This window comes from Chiloscyllium punctatum, chromosome 8 (genome assembly GCF_047496795.1).
Source record: "Chiloscyllium punctatum isolate Juve2018m chromosome 8, sChiPun1.3, whole genome shotgun sequence".
Taxonomy (NCBI): Eukaryota; Metazoa; Chordata; class Chondrichthyes; order Orectolobiformes; family Hemiscylliidae; genus Chiloscyllium; species Chiloscyllium punctatum.
Window position 1 is genome coordinate 125,165,565 of NC_092746.1, and position 24,702 is coordinate 125,190,266.

The following is a 24,702-nucleotide window of genomic DNA, read 5'->3' on the forward strand; positions in this document are numbered from 1 at the left end:
TACAACTGTGACATGACCTGCCAGCTCTTGTACTCAATACCCCGTTCAATCGTACTGAGTAAGATGATGTCCAAGGCAATATGCTAGCATGGAGAGAAGCTTGGCTGTCTAGCAGAAAGCAGAGAATGGGGATAAAAGGGTCCTCCTCAGGATGACAAGTGGTGATCTTCAAGGCTTAGTGTTGGGACTAAAACTTTTCAAGTTATACATTAATGATCTGGATGAAGGAACTGAGGGCACTCTGGCTAAGTTTTCAGACAATACAAAGATAGGTACAGGGACAGGTAGCATTAAGGAGGCAAGGAGGCTGCAAAAGGATTTGGACAGGTTAGAAGAATGGGCAAAGAAGTGGCAGATGGAGTACAATGTGGTAAAATATGTGGTCATTGATTTCGGTAGGAAGAATAGAGGCTTGGGCTATTTTCCAAATGGAAAGAAAATTCAGCAGTCTGAAGTGCAAAGAGACTTGGGAGTTCTAGTCCAGCAATCTCTCAATGTAATCATATAGGTTGAGTTCGTAATTAAGAAGGCAAATGCAATGATGGCATTTATTTTGAAAGGACTAGAAGAAAAAAGCAGGGATATACTTCTGAGACTCCATTAGATTCTAGTCAGACCACTTTTGGAATATTGTGCGTTGTTTTGGGCCCCATATCTTGGGAAGGATGTACTGGCCCTGGAGCTTGTTCAGAGGAGGTTCTTGAGAATGGTCCCAGGAATGAAAAGCTTAATGTATGAGGAATTTTTGAGGACTCTGGGTCTAAATATAATAGAGTTTACAAGGATGGGGGGGTGGGGGATCTAATTGAAGCATACAGAATACTGAATGGCTTGGACAGAATAGATATTGGGAAGATATTTCCATTGGTCGGAGAGACTACGACCTGAGGACATAGCCATAGAATCAACAGAAGACCTTTTAGAATGGAAATAAGGAGAAATTTCTTCAGCCAGAGAGTGATGAATCTGTGGACTGCACTGCCACAGAAGGCTGTGGAGGCCAGGTCATTGAATATATTTAAGACTGAGATAGGTAACATCTTGAGTATTAAGGGGATCAAGGGTTACGGGAAGAAAGCGGGAGAATGGAGTTGAGAAATTTATCAGCCATGATTGAATGGGGGAGTAGACTCAATGAGCTGACTGCCCTGATTTCTGCTCTTTTGTCTGATGGTCATATGGTCTTATGGACCGATGCATAAACAGCCAGTAGATTGTTGTGGATGAGGTCAAGTTGTCTCTTTCTATTTGTTGGCTCCTTCTCTTCTTACTGCAGGCCAAGTCTAGCATCTATGTCCACTATATCTTACATAAACCCATCAGCTGAGGATGTCAGCAGATGGTTATCAGGAGCTGGTTTCCTTGCCCATGTTTGACTTGATGCCATAAGACTTCATGGGATTCAGAGTTAATTTGAGGGCATATAGTACAACTTCCACCTGATTGTGTACCACTGCATCATTCTGTCGGGTCAATAAGACATGCCCATAAATGGTGGTCGAGAGTGTTGTGCTGGAAAAGCACAGCAGGTCAGGCAGCATCCGAAGAGCAGGAGAATCGACGTTTCAGGCATTAGCCCTTCATTAGGAATGAAGCTTGTGGGCTGTTGGGCTGAGAGACAAATGAGAGGGGTATGGGGCTAGAGGGAAGGTAGCTAAGAATGCGATAGGTCGATGAAGGTGAGGGAAAAAGTGATAAGTCAGAGGGGAGGGTGGAGCGGATAGCTGGGAACGGTGATGGACAGGTCAGGAGGGCGGTGCCGAGTTGGAGACTTGGTACTGGGATAATGTGAGGGTAGGGGAAATGAGGAAACTGCTGAAATCCACATTAATCCCATTTGGTTGCAGGGTCACAAGGAATATGCGCCATACTTCCTCCAGTTGTTGGGTGGTAAGGGTTTGGCGATGGAGGAGACCTAGGACCTGCATGCCCTTGACGGACTAGGAGGGGGAGCTGAAGTGTTTAGCCACAGGGCAGTGGTGTTGGTGGGTGCAGGTGTCCTAGAGATGTTTTCTAAAATGATCCACAAGGAGGAGCCCTGCCTCCCCGATGTAGAGGAGACCACCTCAGGTGCAAAGGATATAACAGATGACCTTGGTGGTGGTACAGGTAAATTTCTGTTAGATATATAAGGATCCTTTAGGGCCTTGGATGGAGGTGAGGGGAGTGGTGTGATTGTAGGTTTTACACTTCCTGTGGTTGCAGGGTAAGGTGCCCAGAGTGGGGTGTGGGCCTGACAAGAGTTCGCGAAGGGAATAGTATAACAAACACTACATTGGACAAACAGGCAGAAAACTAGCCACCAGGACACATGAACATCAACTAGCCACAAAAAGGCATGACCCATTCTCAATAATATCCTTTCATATGGATGAGGAAGGACACCACTTCAACTGGGACAACTCATCCATCTGAGGTAAGCCAAACAGAGACACACATAAGAATTCCTGGAAGCATGGCCTTCCAACTGGAACTCTATCCACAAACAAGTTGACTTGGATCCCATTTACCACACCTTGAGATAAAGAACAGGAAATGATATCACTAGAGCAAATGATGTCACCACAGAAATTGACATCACCAACCCAAGAAAACTCAAACATATCTATAGAAAGGGGGCTACACCATCGGTGCTTCATTCGGAAGCTCACTGAAGATGTTACCTATTATGGCGTCAAAATATCTGAAAATGAACCTTGCAGCTCAGTGAGCAAACCTACATCCAGGTAATGGTCTCTCTGAAATTTTGATAGGGGTGTGGAGGGAAATATATACATACATGACCAGCAGAAGGGCCTTTTTTCTATACTGTAAATCTCAATGACTATGATGGTAAGAATCGACCATATTGCTGTGGATCTGGAGTCACATATAGGCCAGACCAGATGAGGATGTCAGATTTCCTTACCGAAAGGACATTGATAATCCTAATAGGGTTTTATGAGAATGGACATAATTACCATTTGAATAGTGTTTAATTCGTCATTTGTCAATTGAAGTCAAATTTTAACATTTGCTGTGGTCAGATTTGAAACCATGCCTCCGTATCATGAACAGAGTCTTCGGATTACTCATCCAGTAATACTTCCTCAACTGCACATTGCTAATTATGAAGAGTGGAAGGTGGTTAATTTGAAATATTGAATGTCCGAGGAAGGTCTGAGTTTGAAAGGAAAGTTTGTGGCTGATTCTTACCTGTCATAGTACTGTCCTCAACTGCTTGTGTTGTTTTATATCTACCAATATGTAAATGATAGTAAGTAGAACATAGAAAAGTACAGCACAGAACAGGCCTTTGGCTTACAGTGTTGTGCTGAGGTTTAATCCTAATGTAAAATATAGTAACTTAACCTACACATCCCTCAACTCACTGCAATCCATGTGCGTGTCCAGCAGTCGCTTCAATGTCTCGAATGACTCTGCTTCCACTATCACAGCGGGCAACGCATTCCACGCATTCACAACTCTCTGCGTAAAGAACCTACCTCTGACATCTCCTTTATACCTTCCTCCTGATATCTTCAAGCTATGACTCCTCGTACCAGTCAATCCTGCCCTGGGGAAAAGTCTCTGGCTATTGAATCTATCTATTCCACTCATTATTTTGTACACCTCAATCAGGTTAAGTTGTTGGGTTGAAGTTACTATTCACAAAATTAATGTGCAAGTCGATATAATAATTGGTGTAACTTAGCAATTATAGCCCTGCAAAATATTCACTCAGTTAGCATTCTTGCTTTCAATAAACCTTATTTATTCTTTTATTTTAACAGAAAAGAAAGCTCTGGATGCACCCATCAACCGCAGACTGGCATCAGACCTTCAGCGTCTAATGGATAAAAAACTTGAATTGGTACTGGAATGGTTGCCTAGCCTGACACGCAAAAATCTTGAGAATGACACCATAATTCTTCGCAATCAAATTATCCGCGAAAATGAAATGGCAAAAGTGGAGGCCTCAGATGCTGCAGAAGGAATGTCTGAGGAAGGTCTGAGATTGGAAATTGTTTCTTGAAGATAATTTTAGCTTATATTTTGCTACAGTTGTCCTTTTCAAACAAGCAGAGCTTATAACATATGAATGGCATAATATAGTAAACCACTTAGAAACAATAATGCCAATTTGTTTTAATTGACAGGATGGGATAGGTTGGGATGTGTGAGAAGTGGTAAAATATTAGTCAGAACAATCCTGCGTCTTTCCTGACTGCCAAGGTTAAGGCACTATACAAAACTATTGCTAAAAGCCGCTGGGGCCGAATTAAGGTGCAAATGTCAATGCCTCTAACAATGTGACTATTGTTCTTTTTTCATTAGTAATTCAGGAAATGTGGGCATCATTGGCTGGGCAAGCACTTATTTGCTTTCCTTATTTTTATTCATTCTAGGTTCATGGGCATTGCTGGCTGGCCCAGCATTTATTGCCCAGCTCCAGTTACCCTTGAGAAGGTGAACTGCTTTCTTAGACCTCTCTCTGACTTTTTGAACTGCTGCGGTCCATTTGGTGTAGCTACACCCACTTGTCTCACCTTGCTGAATTTCTGCATTTGGCACAAGTCATATTGCTTAAAACTTTGACAGTTTTGTTACGAAGTTGAAGATGTGTACTTTACCTTTAAGGGAGAGTGAAAGCTGTTTTGCACTGAGAGCTTGCAGGCACTTGACCTGTGCGTGACTAGCAGTCTTAGAGTGTATTGGAAAGTTGAAAATATGCAACATTTGGCTGTTACAACAGTTTGAATTTAACCAATCAGTTTAAATTATGCCCAAGACAGTAAAATCCAATCAAATTTGAATTTATTGTCATTTGCTAACATCGAACCAATGAGGCGATCCGATGTTTGGGGTATGAAGAAGTAGGCAGTTTGAGAGTTAGCTAGAGAGCACGCCGAACTACCATCGCCAGAGTAACTGCCAGCAAAACACTCTCTATCAAAGGTACCTTTTTTCAAATGAAGCATTTTTGCAGCAAAAGACCAAAGATGACACAGGAAGATCTACAGCCAGAGTAAGGAGGACACTGGAGGCGATGACAGCTACTGGATGGTTTTGAAATTATGTTGATGTAATTTTAATAGGATTTTTTTTACTGAATTAGAGGTAGATAACAAAACCTTTAAGAGAAATGAAGCTTAGAGTTGTAAATAGTTGTTGTTGAATGCTCACTTTTGGAGTGAAAGAATAAATTGATATTTTTTTCTTTAAATAGTGGAACTTGGGGAGTTCTCTGTCACTCTTACTTTAACAGATTATGAGGCTTTTCTGGGTGTTTTGTTTAATTACCAGAAGCGTTTACCGTCGAGTCATAACGCTTTGTATAGCTCCAGCCACCAAGTTTTGAAAAGATTTGTAGCTCAGGTTGAGGTTTTGGATGTAGGTTTGCTCGCTGAGCTGGAAGGTTCATTTCTAGACATTTCATTACCCTACTAGGTAACATCTTCAAGGCGAAGCAATGCTGAAAATTCCTGCTTTCTATTTATATGTTTGGGTTTTTTTGGGTTGGTGATGTCATTTCTTGTGGTGATATTATTTCCTGTGGTGAAGTCAGTTCCTGTTCCTTTTCTCAGGGGTATTGGATGAGGTCTAACTCGATTGTGTTTGTTAATAGAATTCTGGTTAGAATGCCATGCTTTTAGGAATTCTCGTTTATCTTGTCCTAAGATGGATGTGTTGTCCCAGTCGAAGTGGTGTCCTTCCTCATCCGCATGTGAGGATACTAGTGAGAGAAGGTATGTCTTTTTGTGGCTAGTTGGTGTTCCTGTATCCTGGTGGCTAGTTTTCTGCCTGTTTGTCCAATGTAGTGTTTGTTACAGTTCTTGCACGGTATTTTGTAAATAACATTAGTTTTGCTCATTATCTGTATAGGGGTATTTCAAGTTCATTAGCTGCTGTTTTAGTGTGTTGGCGGGTTTATGGGCTATCATGATGCCAAGGAGTCTGAGTAGTCTGGTAGTCATTTCCGAGATGTCTTTGATGTAGGGGAGAGAGGCTAAGGTTTCTGAACGTGTTTTGTCTGCTTGTTTGGGTTTGCAAACAAAACACGTCCAAAAACCCTAGCCTCTCTGCCCTACATCAAAGACATCTCAGAAATGACTGCCAGACTACTCAGACCCCTTGGCATCATGATAGCCCATAAACCCACCAACACACTAAAACAGCAGCTAATGAACTTGAAAGACCCCTATACAGATAATGAGCAAAACTAATGTCATTTACAAAATACCTTGCAAGGACTATAACAAAACTACATTGGACAAACAGGCAGAAAACTAACCACCAGGACACATGAACACCAATTAGCCACAAAAAGACATGAAACTCTGTCACTAGTATCCTCACATATGGATGAGGAAGGACACCACTTCGACTGGGACAACACATTCATCTTAGGACAAGCCAAACAAAGACACGCACGAGAATTCCTAGAAGCATGGCATTCCAACCAGAACTCTATCAACAAACACATCAAGTTAGCCCCCATCTCCCAACCTCCGAGAAAAGGAACAGGAAGTGATTTCACCACAGGAAATAACATCACCACAGGAAATTACATCACCAACACAAAGAAACCCAAACATATAAATAGGAAGCAGGAATTTTCAGCATTGCTTCACCTGAGGCCCAATGAAGATGTTACCTAGTAGGGTAACAAAACATCTGGAAATGAACCTTCCAGCTCAGGGAGCAAACCTACATTAAAAAAATATAACTGACCGTCTCTGGGAGGAACTAGTCATTTCTTGTTCTCTATTGCAGCTGTTTAATCTACTTATTTTATCTCTACTGATTGCAAACCATGCAACTTTGCTTAGTGTGGCACCTCTTAAGGAGTTAATGGTTTAGTGGCATTACCACTAGACTCTTAATCCAGAAACTCAGCTAATGTTCTGGGCACCTGGCTTCAAATCCTCCTATGGCAGATGGTGGAATTTGAATTCAAAAACGAATCGGGAATTAAGAGTCTAGTGATGACTGAAAAACCATTGTCAATTGCCTGAAAAAAACCTCATCTGGTTTTTGGGAAAAAAATCTGCCATCCCTACCTGGTGTGGTCTGTATGTGACTCCAAGCCCACAGCAATGTGAGTGATTTTTAACTGCCCTCTAGACAATTATAGATGAACAATAAATTTTGGGAGAAGATTTGTAGCTCGGGTGCTTGTTGTGGTTCTGTTCGCCGAGCTGGGAATTTGTGTTGCATACGTTTCGTCCCCTGTCTAGGGGACATCCTCGGTGCTTGGGAGCCTCCTGTGAAGCGCTTCTGTGATGTTTCCTCCGGCATTTATAGTGATTTGTATCTGCCGCTTCCGGTTGTCAGTTCCAGCTGTCCGTTGCAGTGGTTGGTATATTGGGTCCAGGTCGATGTGCTTATTGATTGAATCTGTGGATGAGTGCCATGCCTCTAGGAATTCCATGGCTGTTCTCTGTTTGGCTTGTCCTATAATAGCAGTGTTGTCCCAATTGAACTCATGTTGCTTGTCATCTGAGTGTGTGGCTACTAAGGATATCTGGTCATGTCGTTTCGTGGCTAGTTGGTGTTCATGGATGCAGACCGTTAGCTGTCTTCCTGTTTGTCCTATGTAGTGTTTTGTGCAGTCCTTGCATGGGATTTTGTACACTACATTGGTTTTGCTCATGCTGGGTATCGGGTCCTTTGTCCTGATGAGTTGTTGTCTGAGAGTGGCTGTTGGTTTGTGTGCTGTTATGAGTCCTAGTGGTCGCAGTAGTCTGGCTGTCAGTTCAGAAATGTTTTTGATGTATGGTAGTATGGCTCGTCCTTTGGGTTGTGGCATATCCTCATTCCGTTGTCTTTCCCTTAGGCATCTGTTGATGAAATTGCGGCGGTATCCGTTTTTGGCGAATACATTGTATAGGTGTATACAGAGAACAGAGAACAGCCAGGGAATTCCTAGAGGCATGGCACTCATCCACAGATTCAATCAATAAGCACATCGACCTGGACCCAATATACCGGCCACTGCAGCGGACAGCTGGAACTGACAACCGGAAGCGGCAGATACAAATCACTATAAATGCCGGAGGAAACATCACAGAAGTGCTTCACAGGAGGCTCCCAAGCACTGAGGATGTCCCTAGACAGGGGACGAAACGTATGCAACTCAAATTCCCAGCTCGGCGAACAGAACCACAACAATGAACAATAAATGCTGCCTTGGTGAGAAATACCCACATTCCATGAGGAAATTTTAAAAAAATATCATTAAGACATAGAGGAGTCATAGAAAGCTACAGCATGGAAACAGACCCTTTGGACTAAGTCGTCTATGCCGACTAGATATCCTAAATAAATCTATTCCCATTTACGAGTATTTGTCTGATATCCCTCTAAACTTTTACTATTCATATATCCATCCAGAAATGTGTTAAATGTTATAATTGTACCAGGCTCCTCCACTTCTTGTGGCAGCGCATTCCCTATGTGCAACACCCTCTGCATGAAAAAGTTGCCCCTTAGGTCCCTTTTAAAATTTTCCCCACCTTTCCCTAAACCTATGCCCTCTAGTTTTGGACTCCCCCACCCCAAGGAAAAGACTTTGTCTATTTATCCTATCCATGCCCCTCATGATTTTATAAAGTTAAAAATCACACAACACCAGGTTATTGTCCAACAGGCTTATTTGGACTGCTGCTCCTTCATCAGGTGTTTGTGGAGTAAGATCGTAGGACACAGAATTTATAGCAAAGCTTTACAGTGTGATGTAACTGAAATTATATATTGAAAAAGACCTGGATTGTTTGTTAAGTTTCTCATCTTTTCGAATAGACATTTTGGTTTCAGTTCTTTCATATGTAAATTCAGAACTTTCTTGAAGTTACATTCTCAAGTGAACTTTAAAAATAGGTTCCCTGCTGGCCCAGAAGGTGTGAGGTGCCCTGTGTGAGGCAGTCTGTGCTCCAATGTTCAGACTGATTCTAATCTAAAAATTGGATTTACAGAATCTTACATGGATTTAAGCAGCTTTTCAGCAAAATAAAATGTAATTCTGTCAGTACAAATTCACCCCACATACCTTTGTATGTGCCTGTGGGTTTGTGTGTGCAGGGGAGGGTATGAGTGTCTGTGAGAGAGTATGTGCATTTGTGTGAGTGTGAGTGTAAAGGGGAATAAGTCTGTGAGAGAGTGCTTATCTGAGTGTGGGAGTGTATGTGTGAGCATATGAGAGAGAGAGCTTGTGTATGAGAGAGGGTCTGCATGTGTGTATGGGTCTGTAGGAGCGTCTGTCTTTGTGTGTCTGTCTGTGTACTGCAGTGGGGTCACTTGCAGTGTGACATGAACTAGAGGTCCGAGTTGAGGTCATCCCCATGGGTAACGAACTTGGCTATCACCTCTGCTCAGCCACTTTGTGTTGTTGCCTGTCCCAAAGTCCGCATTGAAGGATGGTAACCTGAAGGTCCGAGGTCAAATGCCCTGGACTGCTGAAGTGCTCTCTGACTGAGGGGGAACACTCCTGTCTGATGATTGTTATGTAGTGTCCATTCATTTGTTGCTGTTGCCTTAGCTCAGTCTCACCACTGTACCATGCCTCACGGCATCCTTGCCTGCAGCATATGAGATAGATAACATTGGCCAAGTCACGTGACTACCTGTCCCATACGGGTGGTGGGTGGTATCCCCACGTGTAATTGTGGTATCTGTGTTGACACTCTGACATGTCTTGCAGCATCCACTGTGACAAGGTTGTCTGGTGTTGTCCTGAAAGCCGGGCGGTTTGATGCGAACAATGATCTGTTTGAGGTTTGGTGGCTGTTTAAAGGCGAGTAGTCTTTTCCCTGGGGGTGGGGGAGTCCAGAACTGGAGGGCATAGGCTGAGGGTAAGATGGGAAAAATTTAAAAGGGACCTAAGGGGCAACTTTTTCATGCAGAGTGTGGTGCGTGTATGGATTGAGCTACCAGGGGAGGTGGTGGAGGCTGGTACATTTACAACATTTAACAGATATCTGGATGGATATATGAATGTACACCCCATATCTGGCACCTCCAAATCATGATTTTATAAACCTCTATAAGGTCACCTCTCAGCATCCACTGCTCCAGGGAAAATAGCCCCAGCCTATTCAACCTTTCCCTATAGTTCCAACTTTCCAACCTTGAATCCCTTTCAAGTTTTAAGATGTCTGTCCTATAGCAGAGAGACCAGAATTTTACACAGTATTCCAAAAATGGCCTAACTAATGTCCTGTACAGCCACAACATGACCTTCCAACTCCTATATTCAAAGTACTGACCAAAAACTGCAATCATATCAAATGACTTTTTCACTATCCTATATATCTGTGTCTCCATTTTCAAGGAGCTATGAACCTGCACTCCAAGGTCTCTTTGTTCAGGAACACTCCCGAGGACCTTACCATTAAGTGTATAAGTCCTGCTCTGATTTGCCTTTCCAAAACGCAGCACCTCTCTTTTATCTAAATTAAACTCCATTTGCCACTCCTTGGCCCATCTGATCAAGATCCTGTTGTACTCTGAGGTAACCTTCTTTGCTGTCCACTACACCTCCAATATTGGTGTCATCTGCAAACTTAATAACTATACCTCCTACGTTCACATCCAAATCATTTACATAAATGAAAAGTAGAGGACCCAGCACTGTTTCTTGGGGCACACCATTGGCCACAGGCCTCCAGTCTGAACAGCAACCCTCTACCACCACCTTCTGTCTTTTACCTTCGAGCCAGTTCTGTATCCAAATATCTAGTTCTTTCTGTATTCCATGTGATCTAACTTTGCTCACCTGTCTACCATGACAATCCTTGATGAATGCCTTACTGAAAGGCCATATAGATCACATCGACTATTCTGCCCTCATCAATTCTCTTTGTTACTTCTTCAAAAAACTCAGTCATTAGTGAGAAATGATTTCCCATGCACAAAGCCATGTCGACTATCCCTAACCAGTCCTTGTCTTTCCAAGTACATGAAAATCCTATCCCTCAGGATTCCCTCCAACAACTTGCCTACCCCGATGTCAGGCTCACTAGTCTATATTTCCTTGACTTTTCCTTACTACCTTTCTTGGTGCTCTTGATGATACAAATATCTCTGCTCATGCCAATATCTCTTACCAAATGAAATATACCTAAGAAGTCTAATATTATCCGTAATTGTACCAGTATGCAATTAACTCTCTTGTACTCAGGTACATGTCTCCTTTGAGTGGCTAATCCTTTGCTACTTCATAGAATCCCTGTACCGTGAAAGCAGGCCATTCGGCCCATCCAGTTTCACACTGATCTTCCAGAAAGCATTTCACCCAGACACTCCTCCCTATCCTATCCCTATAACCCTGCATTTTCCACCTCACCTGCATATCACTGGACACTATGGACAATTTAGTGCAGCCAATCCATCTAACCTGCACACCTTTGGACTGTGGGAGGAAACTATAGCACACAAAGGAAGCCCACGGAGATATAGGGAGAATGTACAAACATCACACAGACAGACACCTAGGGCTGCAGTTGAACCTGGGTTCCTGGTGCTATGAGGCAGCAGTGTTAACCACTCAGACACTGTGCTGCCCAAGCCTACTTAATACAAGTCCCGTAGTAAATTTATAGAAGAGGGATTGGTACCTGTCTCTCTCCCCTGAGAAGATCCGAACAAAATCAGATACTGCCTGACAACATCACTTACAACAGTCATCAATGCCACAATGTATTTTTTAAACTCACAGAAGGAGGTCACCTACTGTTTGCTGCTTGGTAACATAAGGTGGAATGACTTAACTGGTGACTGAGGCCCCATTGTTACTACACAGTTAATTAAACCAAACACCCAGAAAACCTCATCTCCTCTTGTAATCTGTCAAAATATGAGTGACAGGGAGCTTCCAAATTCTACTATTTTAAGAAAATAATATCAATTTATTTTTAACTCTAAAAGTGAACATTAAGCAACAACTATTCACAACTCTAACCCTACTTCTCTTAACTGCTTATTATCTGCCTCCAACTCTATAATGATATGCTGTTCCAATAAGACACTTGTTAAAATTATAACAATTTAACTTCAAAACCACGCAGCAGCTGTCATCTTCAGTGTCTGACTTCCTCTGGCTAAAAATCTCCCTAGGTTGTCTTCTTTCTTTTTACTATGAAGATGTTTCCTATGAAAAGGTACCTTTGATAGAGAGTGTTTCCTAATCTCTTGGGTCTCTCTCGATGGCAGTTGTTCTCTCAGCAATTTTCAAAAGGTCTGCTTTTTTATATCCCCAAAATTGGATTGTTGCATTGGTTCGATGTTGGCAAAATAATAATTTCAAACTCAATTGGGTTTTAGTATCCTAGGGCATAATTTAAACTAGCCCTAAACAGGAAGAAGGGCTTATGCCCGAAACGTCGATTTTCCTGCTCCTTGGATGCTGAAAATGTTGCTTTTCCAGCAACACATTTTTCAGCATACTTTAAACTGATTGGTTAAATTCAAATTGTTGTCAAAACAACAACCAACATAGATATCCATTTCACAACCAAATGTTACATTTTTTCAATTTTCCAGTACACTTTGGGACTGCCATCTATCGTATACGCAGGTGCTTGTAAGCTCTCAGTTTAGAACAGCATTCACTCTCTCTTAAAGGTACAGTATATGCCTTCAACTTCATAATACCATGTAAGTTTTAAAACTTTGCAAGTTTCTGTATTCCTTATGCCTTAGGAGGAGCAAAAGAGCTTCATTTAGTTATTGCACGGATGGCCTCTGCCTTTCCATCCAGATTAGCTTCAGCCTCTTATGCACCATAATACCCAATTATCACCGAGATCTCTGAGGCTTCACGCCGCATGCTGATGGTAGCTCCAAGCTTTTTGCTTTATTGATTTAAATGTTATGTTTCCCAGGCTTCTTGCCATGAATCTCTGCTGTTGGCTGCCATAAAACATGGAGCAGAATTAGGCCATTCAGTCCATTAAGTCTGCCTGCCCATTCCATGAAATCACAGCTGATCTGACAGTCCTCGACTCTACTTTCCTGACTTTTTCCCCCATATCTCTTTATTCGCTTACTGTGCAAAAATCCGATTACTTAACCTTGAATACACTTAACAATTTACCCTCCATAGACTACCACATTTTTGTCTTAAATTGGTGACTTCCTACTGGATTATTATGTCCTCTGATTCTACAGTCTCCCACAAGGATAGCAGCCTTTCTGAACCTGTTAAGTGCCAAGCAATTTTTTTTTGAGTTAGATTGTCTTTCTTTCCTCTCAACTCCAATGAGTACAAGCTAACCTACTCAATCTCTTCTCAATGAAAATCCCTCCAGACCTATCATCAACCTAGCAAATCTTCACTGAGCTGCTTACAAAGCCTGTATATCATTCCTTATGTAAAGGGGTTGAAACTGTTCACAGTATTCCAGCTGTGGTCTGACTCGTGTCTTGTATCATTTTAGTTACATTTCCCTATGTTTATATTCTGTTTCCCTTGAAATAAAGAATAACATTCCATTTGCCTTCTCGAATACCACTGAACATGAATGCTAGTTTTTTTTGTGAATCATGAATAAAAATTCCCAATTCTCTGTTTTACATCTTTCTGCAGTCTTTCTCCATTTAAGTAATATTCAACTCCCCTATTATTGCCAAAGTACACAAACCCAACAGGTAACCTCACGTATTCCCAATTATATCCCATCTAACAAGTTTTTGCATACTCACTCATCTTGTCTGTATCCCTCTGCAGATGTTTGTGCCATCCTAACCATTTGCCTTCCCACCACTTTTGCATCATTCACAAATGTGATGATAACACATTCGCTTCCGTTATCTATGTAATTGATCTATATCATAAATAATAGTGACTCCAGCACTGATCCGTCTGGCACTCCACTGGTTGCCATCCTGAAAATGACCCCCACATTCCATTTGCCTTTCCTATTTCTTGCTGAAATTGAACGCAACTTCTTTTGTGATTTATGTCCGAGGACCCCAAGCCTCTTTTTGCTGCAGCTTTCTGCAGTCTTTCTCCATTTAAATTATATTCAGCATCTCTATTCTTCCTGCCAAAGTGCATTACCCCTCATATATTCTCATGTTTATACCATATGGCAAATTTTTCTCATTCACTGAAGCTGACTGTAGATTTTGTAGACTCTTAGTATCAATCTTTCCACTTGCCTTCCCAATTATTTTTGTGTCATCTGCAAACTGTATTTTGTTCTAAACATCATGTTTATTATAGTAGAGTCACAAGAATATAAGAACTTGGAGCAGGAATAGGCCATTTGGCCCTTCGAATCCACTCTGCCATTCAATAAGATCATGGCTGATCTTTCTGTGGCCTGAGCTCCACTTATCCATCCTCTCACCATAACCCTTAATTCCTTTAGTAGTAGCCTTAACTACTTCACTGGGCAAGGAATTCCACAGATTCACAACCCTCCTGGTGAAGAAGTTCCTTCTCATTTCAGTCCTAAATCTGCTTTCCCTAATTTTGTGGCTATGCCCTCTTGTCCTAATTTCACCTGCCAGTGGAAACATCCTCTCTACTTCGATCTTATCTATTCCCTTCATAATTGTGTATGTTTTTACAAGATTCCCCCTAATTCTTCTAAATTCCACTGAATATAATCCCAATCGTTTCAGTTGCTCCTCATAAGCCAACACCTTCAACTCCAGAATTAACCTAGTGAACCTCCTCTGCACCCTCTCTAGTGCCAATGCACCTTTCACAAGTAAGGAGACCCAAAACTGCACACAGTACTGCAGGTGCGGCCTCACCAGCACCCTGTACAGCTGCAATATAGCCTCCCTGCTTTTAAACTCAATCCCTTTAGCAATGAAGGTCAAAATTCCATTTGCCTTCCTAATTACTTGTTGCATAGAGGCATACAGCATGGAAACATGGCCTTCAGCCCAACCAGTCCATGCGATCAGGTTTCCTAATGTATATTAAGTCCCATTTGCCTACATTTGGCCCATATTCCTCTAATCCTTTCCTGTCCATATGCCTGTCCAAATATCTTTAAAATGTTATAATTATACTTGCCTCTACCACTTTCTGTAGCAACTCATTCCATATGCATACCACCTTCTGTGTGAAAACCTTGCCTCTCAGGTTTCTTTTAAATCTTTCCTCTTTCACCTTAATCTCTGCCCTCTAGTTTTGGACTCCTTACCTTAGCTATTCCCCAAATCTATGGTCCTCGTGATTTTATAAACCTCTATAAGGTCACCTCTCAGCTTCCTGCACTCCAGGGAAAAAAAGTCCCAGCCTATTCAGCCTCTCATTATAACTCAAACCTTACAGTCTTGGTAACATCTTCATAAATCATTTTTGCACTGTTTCCAGTTTAATAACATCCTTCCAATAGCAGGGTGGCCGGAATTGTACACAGTACTCTAAATGCGTCCTTACTAACATCCTGTACATCTGTAACACAACATACCAACTCCTGACCTGATGATGACAAACGTGCCAAATGCCTTCTTCACCACCCTATCTACCTGTGACACCACTTTCAAGGAACTATATACCTGCACCATCAGTCTTTCTGTTTGACAACACGCCCCAGGTCCCTACTATTAACTGTGTAAGTCCTGCTTTGGGTTCTCTTATTCAAATGCAATATCTCACATTTATCTTCTTTCTGTCATTCCCTGGCCAACTGGCCCAGTTGATCAACATCTCTATGTACTCTTCAGTAGCCTTCTTCATGGTCCGCAATACCATCAATTTTGGTGTCATCTGCAAACTTACTAAACATGACTTTTAAATCGTCATCTAAATTGGTTGTATAAATGACGAACAATACTGGACCCAGCACCAATCCTTACAGCGAACTGGTGGTTACAGGCTTCCAGTTTGAACAACAACCTCTACCACTATCCTCTGCTTCCATTGTACTTGATTTTGACTTTGCTCTCTCACTCTTTTATATTCCACTCACGTCCCAAAGTTTTCTGCTGTCTCTCTGGCTCCTTTGTGCCCTACATGAGTCTCAAATCAGTGGCTTAAATTTCCTATTTTTCAGTTCTGGTTTCGTATTCTAGAGACATCAATGTTGTTTACTTACCAGTTCACAATGGAATATTGCCTGAAGCTTAGAGTTCCTTATTATCCAGGTTCCAGCCAGGATCAAAGTGATTAAAGGAAAAATCCAACCATAGCTCCATATTTTTTGATAATTCCAAAGAAATGTTTAGCAACATTTCATATTGGGAGCCCAGTTTCTCTTACATTGTTATGCTTTAATACTGCCACTGAATTTTTCGCATGAATTGATGTAGTCCTTAATTTTAATAATTTCTATCAATCCATTTCATTCCAGTGGTTATTTGATCACAAAACAAAAAGCTTACAAGAGAATGTTTATTCTGCTGGTTCAATATTTATTTAACAATGTTGGTCAATGTTCAAATATGATTAAAAATGATTAATTTTATTTCTAAATACATTGTCCTTATGTCTGTCCTTTATAGAACGAGAACTCGAAGAGCGAATCATGATGCATAAGCTACATGTAGCAGAGTCATGGATGCCAAAAGATGTTCTAGAAAAACTGAATAACAGGTTTACAGCATTTCAAATCACATCTGCAAATGATGAAAAAATTAAGGCAGATGAAGACATTAAATCTGGAATGTCTCCTGATGGTAAGTACTTCTAAAGTCTGAATTTAAAACTATTTTCTTTTATAATCATTTTTGGTATTAGGTAATAATGAGGTTTCAGTTGGAGGGGCTTCAAATGGTAAATGCCAAGTGTCCATCCAATTTTCTTTTGAAATCATTAATCATCCCTGTCTCGGGCAGCAAGTCCCATGTCATTACCGTAAACTGTGCATTAAGTATTTCTCCACATGAATAATGTTGCCACGGAATGTCAAGACAACATTTGTTTTGCTGCAGATGGTCATTGCCTGGCAATTATTTGTTACAAATGTCACTTATCAGTTAGTCCCTGATGCCCGTTGACTTTAATTATGCCTGGATTCCTCAAATCATGCATGCAGTAAAGTGTTGTCCTGGTGGAAAGGCAATTACTTTCACTTCTTGAGTTCAGCTCTTCTATCCATGTTTGAACCAAGGCTGTGATGAGGTCAAGAGCTGAGTGGCCTTGGCGAAGTTCAAACTGAGTATCAGTGAGCAGTTTATTGTTATTGTCAGAACAGAAAGTGCTGGAGAAACTCAGTGAAGAGAGAAACAGAGATAATGTGCCAAGTCCAATTTGAGATTTCTCCAGAAATTTCTGTTTTTATATCAAATTCATATCATCTGCAATATTTTGCTTTTATTATCATGTAAGTGCTGCTTGATTGCACTGTCAACAACATATGTCATCACTTTGTTGATGAATAAAAGTAGAGTGTTGGGGCAGTAATTGATTGAGTTGAATTTTCCTCAATTTTGTTTTGCTTAGGATGTAACTGGGTATTGGCAGATGCCAGTGTTGTAACTGTACTAGAAGAGCTGGCCTAGAGCCAGGGCAAGTTTCGGATCACATTGTCCATACTATTCCTGGGATGTTGTCAGTACCTAGTGCCTCCAGATATGTCTTGATGTCATGTGGAGTGAATTGAATTAGCTGAAGACTAGCATCTATGCTGTTAGGAGGAGACTGAGGTGGTTCATCCACTTAGCACTTCTGGTTGAAAATTGTTGCAAATGCTTTAACCCTTAGAGATTTAGAGAAATTTATTGTCATGTGTATTTCAATATAAAGTACAATGAAAAATGTGTATCATCGCTGTGTATAAACGCCATTCATATTAACTTTAAAAAAAGTAAAGAATACAGAGGAGCCTCGATTATCCGAATACCTATTATCCGAATATCAGAGTATCTGAAAGAGATCTCGAGGTCCCGCTAGAAACATTACATTAAAGTCGTGTTTCCAACAGTCATCGCATCTTTGTTTACAATGATTAAATGAGCACCGTCTTTAAATGACTGACCTCCCACCCTCTCTCTCTCCCCACACATTCCCTCGAGTTCTATAGAGGGGTGTACGCTAAACCCCCCTTCCCCAGATAATCTCTTTAACATTGTCCTGTACAGGGCAAACGTAGAACCTCTCAAAAAGTTGCAGTCAAAAGGTGTGTGTGTGTGTGTGTGTGTGTGTGTGTGTGTGTGTGTGTGTGTGTGTGTGTGTGTGTGTGGGGCGCAAGCATGCGTGCGTGTGTACTATTTGTGCAGTCTTATTGTTGGTGCCCAGTCCGACTGCCCCGGAGAGGGGCGGGAGGGTGGGGGAGGTTGGACGGGGTTGGGGAGGGGGGGCGGAGTTGGACGGGGTTGGGGGGGTCGTGTTGGGGTTGGACGGGGTTGGGGAATGGTGTTGGATGGAGGCGGGGTGAGGGCGGTGTTGGGGGCTATGTGCTGCTGCAGTCTCCTGAAAGAGGAGCAGACTTTAAAAACTCTGAGCCCCAGAGAAAAGGCATTTAATCAATTAACCGAATTTTCAATTATCCGTACGAAATAGTGCCTGCCCATCTCATTTGGATAATCGAGGTTCCCATGTATATAACTTAAAAAGAGTCCAAATTTTCCTTCACCAATGCTACACCGTACTGCTGAGAGTCTCCTGTTCTGGGTTTAATTGCCCATGGCATGCCGCTGAGAATGACCTGCTGTAGGCTACACCAGCCCACGCCATGCCGCTGAGAGTGACCTGCTCCTGGCTACTTGCCCACGCCATGCTGTCAGGAGTGTCCTTCTCTGGGCTACACCAGCCCATGCCATGCCATCAAGAGTGACCTTTTCCTGGCTACACCAGCCCATGCCATGCTACTGAGAGTGACCTTCTCCTGGCTACACCAGCCCACACCATGTTGCCAGGAGTGTCCCACTCAGGCTCCAGGCTTCACGGGCCGACCTAATGATTAACTGTGCAGCCATGCTGCTCCCTAAGACAACACCACCGGTCCATCAAAGCTGCCTCCTGCTGAAAAGTTGTCTCCATCAGGTAAGTTTGGAGTAACTCAGGGAAAGAAGGAAAAAGTGGAAGGAAAAATAGAAATGCAGATGAAGAGGCAGGCCCGGGAGCCCACATGTTGCCTTACTCCACTACCACTGTCATATTGGGATCTTGTCTGCTGATATGCTGGGCTTACCCAACCTTATGGATGGTATTAAAAATGACAGGTGCTGGAGTAGGGTTCTGCTGCATCTATGAAATAGCTTAGGTCTGAGACTTTTCATCAGAATTAATGAACTAATTTTGTTGGCTCTCTAACCACCTGTTGCAGGTTCAGTTTGGCAGAGCATTTTGAGAAGACACAGCCTACTTAATCAGTAGTGGTGCTTGAGAACCCCCTCCCAGAGTATATTCCGTGCCATTGATACATTCAGTGCTTCTTTGAGAAATGGAGTTTAACATTAGGTGTACTGATTCAGCACCTAAGGAAGGATGCTAATCAGCAGGAGGTTTCCTTGCCTCTATTCACTTGATGCCAAAAAATGTTATGACTCCTGCAATCAATGTTGTTGCATTCTCATGGCAAAGCCCTCATGATTCTAGACTAATGTGTCAGGTTGTGTTATGCCTGTCCAGAGGACTATAAGGAGCAGGAACAGAAGTGTCCAGTCAGCCGATTGAGGCTCCTTCACCATCCAATGAGATCATGGCTGATCAGTTTATCCTCAACTCCAATTTTCTATCTTTTCCTGATAACCCTTGATTACCACACTGATTAAAATCTGTCAATCTAAGCTTGGAAAATATTAACAACCTAGCTTTGACAGCCCTCGGTTAGAGACGAAAAAAAAACAGCAGATGCTGGAAGTCCAAAGTGGACAAGCAGGAGGCTGGAAGAACACAGCATCAGGAGGTGGAGAAGTCAATGTTTTGGGTGTAACCCTTCTTCAGGACTGGGTATACCCACTGCATGACCTTGCTCCTGCCAACCTCTTTATCTTCAGCTCCCCTTATGCCCACCCCCACTCCTGAAGAAGGGTCACACCTGATACATCGACTTCTCCATTTCCTGGTGCTGCCTAGCTTGCTGTGTTTTTTCAGCCTTATGCTTGTCTACCTTAGATTCCAGCATCTGAAGTTTTTTTGCTCATTGACCAACCAGGTCGTACCCTCTACCTGTCTTCTCCTATCCTCACTTCACCACCCTGCACCCATCACCCCCTTTATCTGCAGCTCCACTTACACCCATCCCCAGCCTTGAAGAAGAATTAGACCTGAAACGTCGACTCTCCATCTCCTGATGCTGCCTGGCTTACTGTGATGGACAGCCCTTGGCAGTAATGAATGCTCCAGATTTCCTACAAGTTATGAGAAAGTGTTTCTTATCATCTCTGCCTTAAATAAAACTCCTTAGTTTTAGGTTATGCCCACTGTTCCTAGATCCCCCCCACAAAGAAAAACAACCTCTCCACATCTATCCTATCAAGTCCTGTAAGAACCTTGTATGTTTCAATAAGGTTGTCTCTCATTCCTCAGTCTGAAGATTCAGGGTGAACCATTTAGGATGGAGATGAGGAGACATTTCTTGATCCAAAGAGTGGTGAGCCTGTGTAATTCATTAGCACAGAAAGGAGTTGATGCCAAAACATTGAATGTATTCAAGAGGCAGATGGATTTAGCACTTGGGGGTGAATGGCATCAACGGCTAGAGAGAAAGCAGGATTAGGCTATTGAGTTGGACGATCAGCCATGATCATGATGTGTGGTAGAACAGGCTTGAAGGTCTGAATGGCCTCCTCCTGCCCCTATCCTCTGTGTTTCTATGTTTATTCTCCAATGAATATAGATCCAAACTACCCAACCTTTCCTCAGTTGACATTCCCTCTACACCGGAGATCAACCTAGGGAACCTTCTCTAGACTGTCATGCCGGTTGGACTGCTCTTAGCACAGGATGGTGTTGGAGATATCTGGTACACTGGCTGTAAATTATTATTGCGTCAGACCATTGCTTGACTACTCTGTGGGACAGCTTTCCCAAATTTTAGACAAGTCCTCAGAAGTCCTTATTGTCAATTGGATTAGAATTGCAGTTATTGTTTCCAATGCCTACATGGATGATATATTTGGAAATCCATCTGATCTTGTTCCATTTTGACTTTTTTTATTACAGTTTGATACAACTGTACAACTGATACAACTGTAAAATGTAACAATATTTTAGTGGCCATCATTACCGAGGTTATCTATGCTTTTCAGATTGATAATTGGGACATTTACAAGAATGCTAATTTAAAGGGAAATCCAATATTTGTATTTTATGATAAGAGAGTACTGATTGGTAGACAAGTGAATGCTGATTGGTAGAGATGTTTCCATGAAAAAAAACCACGAGTCACTGATAATTAATAGTTAACTGCCAGGGTTTGTTTCAATTTTAAACCAGCCAGTTTGACTCACTGGTCAATTAATTACCCTGAGAAATTAACCTGTGAATAGCTGTTACCTATAATGTTGAATTGATTCAGGTATTGTATTTGGAAATTTTTCTGTAATCCTTTGAAATCTTCAATCAAACTAACCATTGATTTCCGCATTTTACAGCCAATGTCCCCTTGAGTTTATTTTGAAAAGCTGCAAATGCTGAAAATCTGAAACAAATACAGTGAATCCTAGAAAAACTTTCATTTCTTACTGAAAAGAACAGAACCCTGTGTTAAATATATGTAGCTTCCAGCACACACAAGTGTGCTGCACTGCAAGCCTGATAATCCTAAATTGGTTGCCAGTGTAATTCTTCCAATACCCGAGGTCAATTCCCGGAAAGGTGGGACTATCATATGTTGAAAGATTGGAGCGACTGGGCTTGTATCCACTTGAGTTTAGAAGGATGAGCAGCGATCTGTTTGAGACGTATAAAATTATTAATGGATTGGGCACTCTGGAGGCAGGAAGCATGTTTCCGCTATTGGGTGAGTCCAGAATCAGAGGACACAGTTTAAAAATAAGGGGTAGGCCATTTAGAACAGAGTTGAGGAGAAACTTCTTCACTGAGAGAGTAGTGGATGTATGGAATGCTCTGCCCCAGAAGGCAATGTATGCCAAGTCTCTAGATACTTTCAAGAAAGAGATGGATATAGCTCTTAAAGATAGTGGAATCAAGGGTTATGGGGATAAGGCAGGAACAGGATACTGATTGTGGATGATCAGCCATGATCATAATGAATGGTGGTGCTGGCTCGAAGGGCCGAATGGCCTACTCCTGCACCTATTGTCTATTGTCTAATGTTTATACTGCCATTCACTAGCAAAGATAGCACAGAAAAGGATCGTAAGATCGGACTAGTCATGATTTTGGAACCTTTTTAATCTTCTTGCCTTTTCAAAAAAGAAGAGGGTAATGATATAAGTAATTGTGAAATCTGTTTCTGATGCTTCTTTTGAGTTCTAATCCCTATAAAAATTTATTTCTGTCTGTTACAGACAGAAGGATTCAGGCTATGATCAGACACCAACAGTACTTACTCCGTCTCCAGCAGGCGAATCTGAACAGACTACAGGTGGCTGAATCATGGATACCTGAAGAGGAACGCATGAAGATTGAAAATGAATATAGCTTAATGCGTGCTAGACACTGGCGGCAAAAGGAAGGTCATCGCTTGCCTGGGGAATGGGGTGGTAAGTATTGTGCATCTCTTTCTTATTGATTTCTAGTGGAATACTGTATTCAGAGAGCTTTTTCATGATAATGTGACAATTCATCAATACAGGGTGAAAAATACCCATGATCCTTACTTCTTTTTGACCATTGAATAGAGAGCTACAGATGAAATACAAAGTATCACCTGATAAAAAATATACTTATACTTTATATAAGGAAAACAGATCACAAGTTAACTCATCTAGTTCAAGTTGGAAAGTTTAGACCCTGTCATAGGTGAAAAAGAAGGATTGAAAAATTAATGAAATGATCATACTTGTTAGCATAATATAGCAAAATCCAGTACTTTAATTGTATCTAGGGATTTCCTGTATTTAGGGACATCCTCTGAGTAATGTAGAGGTTTGGTTTGTTGTTTGTGGATTTTTTGTGTTTCCATTCTGTCACCTGGAGCAGCAACACACAACTACAACTCAAAATGCCTCTACAAATGGGCTTGGGATCTTGGATCCTGGATCCTTTGACCTTAACACCCACTCTGTCCATTCTAGCTTTCTCATTAGTGAAGAATTACAGTTGGGGGCAGGGTTAAAGGAAGAGATAAGTGTGTGCTATCCGAATAAACAAGGAAGACATGATTATTGGGTGGTGCTGAGTGGGGATTGAAGCGAATGAGAGAGTGACAGGGCTGGGGGGTGGGTCACTGAATGGGAATTGGAAGGATTAGAAAGTATACCTATTCAAATTTCAGCATCCATCAGGTGAAGCAATCCATTCTGTTTCCCACTTTATTACTGCAAATTAGTTTCCATCAAGTTTCCATAAAATTTTCTTTTGAAATCATTCATTGTTAATGCGATATTAATATTTTGGAAACAGTCCTGACAAGGTTTGATTAGATTAGATTTCCTACAGTGTGGAAACAGGCCCTTCAGCCCAACAAGGCCACACCGACCCTCTGAAAAGTAACCCACCGAGACCCATTTCCCTCTGACTAATGCATCTAACACAATGGGCAATTTAGCGTGGCCAACTCACCTGATGTGCACATCTGTGGACTGTGGGAGGAAACCCACACAGACACAGTTAGAATATGCAAACTCTACACAGACTGTCGCCCAAGGTTGGAATCAAACCTGGGACCCTGGTGCTATGAGGCAGCAGTGCTAACCACTGAGCCACCGTGCCGCCATTTGCTAGACTAATACCTGGAATGACCAGATAGTGTTAAAAGGAAACATTAGAGAGGCTATGCCTCTATCCTCTGGAATTTAGAAGAGTTGAATGGTGACTTAAGATCCTGAGGGGACTTGACCGGGTGCATATGGAAAGCATGGTTCCTCTTGTGGGAGAATCTAGAAGTAGGGGTCAAAGTTTAAAAATAAAGAGATATCCATTTGAGACATGAGGAAACAATTTTCTGTCAGAGGATTGTGAGTCTTTGGAATTCCCTTCCTCAAAAGGCGGTGGATGCAGAATCTTTGAATATCTTTTTAAGGCAGAAGCAGATAGATTCTTGTTTACCAAGATTGTCGAGAATATACAGGAACACGCAGTAGAGATTAAAATCAGATCAGTCATGATCATATTGAATGGCAGAGCAGGCTGGTAGGGCCAGCTCTTGTTCCTTGCTCATTTCCTGTATCCACTAAGTGTTTAGGCAGCACTTTCCATGTTATTACCACTTACTGTATAAAAATGTCCTTAATTCCCCGCCTGCATTTCTTCCCCAAAACCTTAAATCTGTGTACCCTAGTCATGTGCTTCCTGTAGAATTTCCTAGTGTGACACTATTTTAGTAGCTCAAAGTTTCTGCCTGACCTCAGAGTTGTTGAGTAGACTTGGAATGGCCTTCAGTTGTGATTGAGGAGGAGTTTGGCATAAAATGGAGCAAAACTGCATAATAATAACATTGGCTATTTTATTATTGAAGTGTGCAACAACATTATGTATATAAGAATCATTATTTTTAAATGTAAACTACTTTTTGAAAATATTATCGTACTCACTGAGTCTAATAAGGCACATGGGTATTCATAATGTGAAAGAGTGTGTCAAAATCTGACAGTTTGGTAGTACACACATAATTTCCAATATGACATCTCTGAGGTGGCCTGTTCACTGCCCTCGTTGCTCAGTGAAGTGTAAGCCAGGAGAGAAAT

The 24,702-nt window shown here is 41.8% G+C and overlaps 2 protein-coding genes across 2 annotated transcripts in view; both read left to right on the forward strand.

Annotated features, from left to right (window-relative positions):
- LOC140480291 (uncharacterized) overlaps positions 1–17,445 on the forward strand; it is an 81,290-nt gene extending 63,845 nt beyond the window's left edge. Inside the window, exons 8-10 of the mRNA XM_072574995.1 lie at positions 3,774–3,989; positions 16,447–16,620; positions 17,387–17,445. Coding sequence (XP_072431096.1) covers positions 3,774–3,989; positions 16,447–16,620; positions 17,387–17,445 — 449 coding nt within the window. The remainder of the gene's footprint in view (positions 1–3,773; positions 3,990–16,446; positions 16,621–17,386) is intronic.
- Positions 17,446–18,135: 690 nt separating this feature from the next.
- LOC140480292 (uncharacterized) overlaps positions 18,136–24,702 on the forward strand; it is a 142,495-nt gene continuing 135,928 nt past the window's right edge. The window contains exons 1-2 of the mRNA XM_072574996.1: positions 18,136–18,139; positions 22,363–22,557. Coding sequence (XP_072431097.1) covers positions 18,136–18,139; positions 22,363–22,557 — 199 coding nt within the window. The remainder of the gene's footprint in view (positions 18,140–22,362; positions 22,558–24,702) is intronic.